Source organism: Anomaloglossus baeobatrachus, chromosome 1 (genome assembly GCF_048569485.1).
Source record: "Anomaloglossus baeobatrachus isolate aAnoBae1 chromosome 1, aAnoBae1.hap1, whole genome shotgun sequence".
Taxonomy (NCBI): Eukaryota; Metazoa; Chordata; class Amphibia; order Anura; family Aromobatidae; genus Anomaloglossus; species Anomaloglossus baeobatrachus.
This window is the reverse complement of record NC_134353.1, coordinates 212610495-212618350: the sequence shown is the minus strand read 5'-3', so window position 1 is coordinate 212618350 and position 7856 is coordinate 212610495. Positions and strand designations below refer to the sequence as shown.

At 44.0% G+C, this 7856-nt stretch overlaps 1 protein-coding gene across 2 annotated transcripts in view; it reads right to left on the bottom strand.

The window, feature by feature from the left end:
• Positions 1-530: 530 nt before the first annotated feature.
• The window catches only part of PRMT9 (protein arginine methyltransferase 9), a 56502-nt gene continuing 49176 nt past the window's right edge, over positions 531-7856 (bottom strand). The window contains exon 10 of one of the 2 annotated variants that reach the window (XM_075348035.1): positions 531-942. In XM_075348035.1, coding sequence (XP_075204150.1) covers positions 721-942 — 222 coding nt within the window. In that variant the 3' untranslated portion in view covers positions 531-720. The remainder of the gene's footprint in view (positions 943-7856) is intronic. The other variant, XM_075348028.1, reaches the window with a different exon arrangement.

The window sequence follows — 7856 nt, the reverse complement described above, 5'->3', positions numbered from 1 at the left end:
TTATTGATATTATAATAAACTCTTACCTCTGGAGTTTTTCACCTCCGAACGTCTGGTGGGCATTTTTTCCTTGCACCTTGGGAGTGTGCCGGATAACTTTACCATAGTGTGTTCCAGACTGAAGCACAGCATGCACATGCTTGGATAGTGCTCCAGCGCACTGAATATTATATCGGTGGTGCCAGAAGTTGCATGTGTGATGCAACAATAGGTAAAGAAGCCACCTCTGAGTTTAATTCAAATCCTTAGCTCAATTAGGTGTTATACTTTCACACTAATACAGAAGATTAACTGTAATAGCGTCATAATTTACATCCTGATGACCACTGATTAACCACTCAAAACACGTTCACAGCTCAATTGGTCTTGTACCTCTTATGGAGTTTCCTTGTTCATTATATCACTACATTGGTAGTGGAATGGATCCGGATTACTACCTAAACCCTTCTGTAGATAAAGGGGGTTACGTTTGGATGCCAACCCCCTATATGTGCGAGTCTACCTTTCTTGGTCAATAATCGCTTAAGATTATAAAGGTTTTCCCTACAAAACATATTTCTTGAATTTTATTTCATCATTTTATTTGGTTATATAGATAAAATACTATATAATATCCATGTGTCAAGAAGAAAGTCTAGTTTGCATGTATGCTACTATGGAGAAACACAGCATAATACTGTATACAAATCAATGGGAACCATGATATTCTCCAAAAAGTTACTATGACGGTCGTTTCAAAGTCATACTGACATTACTGTTCTGGAAATGTACACTAAGTAAGAGTTCTTGCCCCTCTTCAACTCTCAGTGGTTCGTCTAACACAAACGCTGCTTGTTTCCAATGGGACATTTCACTAGATGTGTCCAAATAATAATCTTCATCGAGGTGGAGTTGGTACCAAAATGGAACAGCAGTCACCTGTCCAGATTTACAGGTTTTAACCTAGAAGAAAACAGAACAAATGTATTCATGGGTTACACATTACAATTAGGAAGTATCTAGATTGCAGCTCCTGCTAAGGGCACGTGCAAATGACTGTATTTTCAGACTGAGTGGTATGTGAAAAAAAAAAACAAAAGAAAAAAAAAAAAAAACTCAGCCAATGTGATTCAATGAGGTATAAAATTGACTGACTCCTAAAATATATAATTGGGTACAGTGGCTGAATGGATTATGTGATGAATATTTTTTCATAAGAATTTTATAACGTTATGAAATGTGCTATAAATGTCTGTTCTATTCCCGATCTTAGGATTTTAGCTTTTAGTTGAGATGATTCTGTGCTGCACTTCAGCTACATAATATACGTAGTGAAGCTCCTCCTCTACAGATAAGGGTAAGACACAAAGATGCCTGCAATCATCTCAGAACTGCTAGAGACTCTAGAGTGAACAGGAAAGTACACCGTGTGCAGAATTATTAGGGAAATAAGTATTTTGATCACTTGTTAATTTTTATACATGTTGTCCTACTCAAAGCTGTGTAGGTTTGATAGCCAACTACCAAGTAAATAAGCTGATGTGTATCTCTGTAATGAGGAGGGGTGTGGTGTAATGACATCAACACCCTATATAAGGTGTGCTTCATTATTAGGCAACTTCCTTTCCTTTGGCAAAATGGGTCAGAAGAGAGATTTGATGGGCTCTGAAAAGTCCAAAATTGTTAGATATCTTGCAGAGGGATGCAGCAGTCATGAAATTGTCAAACTTTTGAAGCGTGATCACCAAACAATCAAGCGTTTCATGGCAAATAGCCAACGTAGTCACAAGAAGCGTGTTGGGCAAAAAAGGCGCAAAATAACTGCCCATGAATTGAGGAAAATCAAGCGTGAAGCTGCCAAGATGCCATTTGCCACCAGTTTGGCCATATTTTAGAGCTCCAACGTTACTGGACTATCAAAAAGCACAAGATGTGCCATACTCAGAGACATGACCAAGGTAAGGAAGGCTCAAAAACGACCTTTGAACAAGAAACATAAGCTAAAACGTCAAGACTGGGCCAAGAAATATCTTAAGACTGATTTTTCAATGTTTTTATGGACTGATGAAATAAGAGTGACCCTTGATAGGCCAGATGGATGGGCCAGAGGCTGGATCAGTAAAGGACAGAGAGCTCCACTCCGATTCAGACGTCAGCAAGGTGGAGGTGGGGTACTGGTATCATCAAAGATGAACTTGTAGGACGTTTTCGGGGTGAAGATGGATTGAAGCTCAACTCCCAGACCGACTGCCAGTTTCTGGAAGACAACTTCGTCAAGCAGTGGTACAGGAAGAAGTCGGTATCGTTTAAGAAAAACATGATTTTCATGCAGGACAATGCTCCATCACATGCATCCAACTACTCCACGGTGTGGCTGGCCAGTAAAGGTCTAAAAGATGAAAAAATAATGCATGGCCCCCTTGTTCACCTGATCTGAAACCCCATAGAGAACCTGGAGGTCCTTCATAAAATGTGAGATCTACAGGGAGGGAAAACAGTACACCTCTCGGAACAGTGTCTTGGAGGCTGTGGTGGCTGCTGCACGCAATATTGATCGTAAACAGATCAAGCAACTGACAATCTATGGCTGGTAGGCTGTTGAGTGTCATCATAAAGAAAGGTGGCTATATTGGTCATTATTTTTTTGGGGTTTTGTTTTTGCATGTCAGAAATGTTTATTTCTAAATTTTGTGCAGTTATATTGGTTTACCTGGTGAAAATAAACAAGTGAGATGGGAATATATTTGGTTTTTATTAAGTTGCCTAATAATTCTGCACAGTAATAGTTACCTGCAAAAACAGATATCCTTTTAAGTTCGCCAAATCTAAAAAAAAAACACTTCAACTTCCAAAAATATTAAGCTTTGATATTTATGAGTGTTTTGGGTTGATTGAGAACATAGTTGTTGATCAATAATAAAAAAAATCCTCTAAAATACAACTTGTCTAATTATTCTGCACACAGTGTAGGATTAAGGTAAGTACTTTTTAAAGCAACTCTAAACTTTCAATAAACAGCAGAATGATCCTTTAGAATTAAAATATCTTGTTGAAGCGGCTTCATATCTCTCTCCTATTTATCACATGCATGTTGTGCACACGCTGCAGCTGGCAATAACAGTCTGCAAGAGGGACATGCTAGAACTTTAATTGGCAAAGTGAGGAAATTGGTTATTGCTGTCAGAACCTATAAAATGGATTCCATCTTGAAAAGAAGTGGTGGAAAAGGGGCAATTGTTGATCAAGTCACTTGGTTGGGTAATACTTATTTAATGATTGAGCGTTTGCTTGAGCAGAAACCGTTTCTTGTAGACAGGGCCAGCCCTCAGGTAACACTAAATGAAAGGCATCCATTTACAGTGACTAAAAAATTACAAGCTGAGGATTTAATTCCTGGCATTTTCATAAAGGAGTGGAAGAACTTGATGTTTTGCCTGTCCCAAAGAGGAAGTTTAAATCACAGATGGCATTGTTGCTTCAATGAAATGGAGAGAGACACTGCTATTAGAAAATAAAATCCTTCTGGCATCTGTGTATGTGGACCCAAGTCATCGTATATTGCTGGAAGATCAAACAGCTTACTAAGGCCTGTTTCACACGTCAGTGAAAAACAGTTGTTTTTCACTGACATGTTAAAAACGCATATGTCCTCCATGTGCTACCCATGATCCGTGATCAGTGATAGCACATGGAGATAAACTCACCTGTCCCCGCGCCTGCTGTCTGTGGTGCTGAATCTCCAGGTCTGCTGTGTTTCCGGCCGCCGCTGTCCCCCGCTGCAACTCCTTCCGGGTCGCGGTGCAATGCATATTCATGAACGTAATTAGCTGGGCTAGAAGCAACAGGTAGCAGCAACCAGAGACAGCATTGCTGGAGAAGGAGAGTTTAAAAACCTTTTTCTTTTCAATGTACGTGTTTTTCTGGTACATGTTTCATGGATGACACCATAGTGTGGTCCATGTGACATGAGTAACGCCAGAAAAAAACGGACATGTCTTCGTGCAGAAATCACGGACACGTGTGTACGCTGCACGGAGACACGATTAGTGAAAAATCACTGATGTGTGTGCAGACCCATTGATTTTAATGGGTCTGCGTATGTTCGTGATTTTGGTACGTATAAACACTAGCACATGCTTTCCTTAACCAAGAATCAGCAAAAACATTAGTGCTTGCCCTCATCTCCCACCTCAACTACTGCAACCTCCTGCTCTCTGGCCTCCCCTCCAACACTCTTGCACCCCCTCCAATCTATCCTAAACTCTGCGGCCCGCTTAATCCACCTCTCCCCTTGCTATTCCCCAGCCTCGCCACTCTGCCAATCCCTTCACTGGCTTCCCATCGCCCAACGACTCCAGTTCAAAACATTAACTATGACATACAAAGCCACCCACAACCTGTCTCCTCCTTACATCTGTGACCTAGTCTCCCGGTACCTACCTGCACGCAACCTCAGATCCTCGCAAGATCTCCTTCTCTACTCTTCTCATCTCCTCTTCCCACAATCGCGTGCAAGATTTCTCCAGTGCCTCTCCCATACTCTGGAACGCTCTACCTCAGCATATCAGACTCTCCTCTACCGTGGAAAGCTTCAAGAGGAACCTCAAGACCCACCTCTTCCAACAAGCCTACAACCTACAATAGCCCTCAGTCCAGTACACCACTGAACAACCAGCTCTGTCCTCACCTATTGTACCATCACCCATTCCCTGTAGACTGAGCCCTCGCGGGCAGGGTCCTCTCTCCTCCTATACCAGTCTGTTTTGTACTGTTAATGATTGTTGTACGTATACCCTCTTTCACTTGTAAAGCGGCATGGAATAAATGGCGCTATAATAATAAATAATAATAATACGTACCAAAATCACTGACGTGTGAGGGGGTCTAAAGGAAAGAAAGCTCTGACAGAGGTAGCAGTTAGGATGAGTGGGCTACAGGACTACCAAGAGCAAGAGAACTTGGATCCTGCCAGTGCTACTGCTGCCATATCTTCAGCCTCATCAGAAGAGGAGTTTAATTTTGAAAAATATTTGGACATGTAGTAGGCAGTAGCAGGGAAAAAGACTCCACTCCTATAGCATGCAGATTGACCGTATTTCAGCAAACTTTTTCACTTGCTTTCAAAAGAAGTAGAAGAGTTCAACCATTCATCAAAGCTGACTGTGCATGAGAAAATTCCTTTATACCCCGAAATTGTTAGAGATGTTGCTCATGTCAGTCTCCCGTGCCCAGGGTCAGCTCCAGGTCTTTGAGACTCTTTCGCCCAGGGCCCACAGTGGGCCCCATCCACACATAGACATGCACAGATACACACAGGCATATGTACAGATACATATTTAAAGCGAAACTCACAAAAAACACACAAATAGACAAATCTAGACACAATCACATACACTGGCATACATAGATACACATCATACATGCACACACAGACACATTAGGAGATATTTCTAATATTGGGAAGCCGGCAACAGCCTCATTCACCTCCCAGCTTGTCTCCATCCAGCTCTTCCTGGGCATGTGTCTGTGCCACGGTGATTAGTGGCCGTCACTAACAGACATGGCTGCACATAGAGCGCACTGACACTGCTGTATATACATCACAAGAGAGGCTGGGGATATACATTACTGGGGGGGCATACATATTACTGAGGAAAGGGGTACACAGCAATGGGGGGCATATAGCTCTAGAGGGGGCATGAGCTCTGGGGTGGGGGGGGACAAACAGCTCGAAGGTGGGGGGGTGACATGCAACTCTGGGGGTATACAGCTCTGGGGTGGGGGGGGGGGGAGACACATACAGCTCTGAGGGGGTATACAGCACCGGGGTGGAGGTGACCTACAACTCTGGGGGTATAGTAGTATGCAGCCCCCATATTCCTCCATATAGTGTTATGAAGCCCCCAAAGTCCTCCATATAGTATTATGTAGGCCCCATGTAGTATTATGCAGCCCACATATGACACTATGCAGCCCCCATATGGCACTATGCAACCCCAATATAACATTAAGCAGCCCCCATAGAGCACAATGCAGACCCATATAGCATTAGGCAATCTCATGTAGTACACAGCTGCCATGTAGCACAATGCAGACCCATATAGCATTATGCACCTTCATGTAGTATACAGCCGCCATATAGCAGTCCAGACCCGGATAGCATTATTCACCCTCATGTAGTATACAGCCAACATATAGCACAGTGCAGACCCAGATAGCATTAGGCACCCTCATGTAGTATACAGCCTGTATATAGTACAATGCAGACCCAGATAGCATTAGGCATCTTCATGTAGTATACAGCCTGTATATAGTACAATACAGACCCAGATAGCATTAGACATCCTCATGTAGTATACAGCCCCCGTATCATTTAATGCACCCCCGTGGCCGTCTGGCCACCACGATTAGGCTGGTTTCACATCAGCGTTTTTTTGCCTAGTGGCAAAAAAACGCAAAGCGCATATCACCGGATCCTACAGATGGAATGTCCAACGCATGCAACCACAATTGTTATCTACCGGATCCTAGATGCAGTGGGACACAGAATTTATCGGCTGGCACTGGAGTCAGCTGATTGGGAGTCAGCTGAACTCCTGATGTGACAGCCCGCACACGCTGTGGATGCACTGCTGCCGATCATGGGCTGTGTGGTCAAGAGTTCAGCAGAGTTCAAATCAACTGACTACAGCGTCGGCCGATACTTGTTCTGTGTACAGCTGCATCCATCGCAGCGTGTGCGGGCTTGTGAGGTCAGCTGAGTTCGGCCAGCACTGGAGTCAGCTGATCTGAACTCAGCTGAACTCTTAGCCAGCAGAACAAGTAATCAGATCAGCTGACTCCAGTGTCGGACGATTACTTGTTCTGTATACCACTGCATCCATCGCAGAGTGTGTGGGCTGTGAGGTCAGCTGACTCCAGTGCAGGCCAACTCAGCTGACCTCACAGCCAGCACACTCTGCGATGGATGCAGCGGTACACAGAAAAAGTAATCGTCCGACACTGGAGTCAGCTGATCTGATTACTTGTTTCACTGGCTGTGTGGTCAGGAGTAGGGATGAGTGTGGATTTTTTTTTAAATTCATAAAAAAAAAACCAAAAAAAAACCAAAACACATAACCCTAGGGTTACGGGTAAAAAAAACCCAAAAGCGTGAGCTTCACCATATTTTTGTATGCTAACCAGGTACAGCAGGCAGGTACGGGCTGCCCCCAACCCCCAGCTGCCTATTTGTACACGGCTGGGAACCAAAAATATAGGGAAGCCCTTTTTTTAATTATTTCATTAAATAATTAAAAAAAAAAAACAACACACAACGTGGGCTTCGCCCAATTGGTGTCCAGCCAGGTACAACTAGGCAGCTGAGGATTGTAATCCTTAGCGCAGGGTGGCCCAAGCTCTCTTTCCCCCCTTCCGCTGCGAATTGCAGTCCGCAGCTACCCCAGAAAATTGCGCGTTCATAGAAGCGCCATGTTCTGGTACTGTATCCAACTCTTCCATTAGCCCTGCTGCCGGGAGGCACACTGGGTAATAAGGGGTTAATACCAGCTTTGTTTTACCAGCTTATATTAAGCCAGAGATTCTTAATGTCAGCTGATCGCTCATATAAGCCGGCTGCCGGCTGATCAGCTGATCGCTCATATAAGCCAGCCGCCGGCTGATCAGCTGATCACTCATGAAAGCTGTCCGCAAGCTGATCGCTCATAACATACATACTCACTTTTCCTCGTTCCCCGCTGCTCCAGTCTCCTCAGTGCGTCCACTGCTGTCGCTCTGACCTCACTGCAGGCGCGCAGTGGTGACGTAACCGCGCTTCACTGCAGAGTTGTCAGAGATCCAACAGTCAGGCACAGCGGGGAGAATGATGAGAGAGGGAG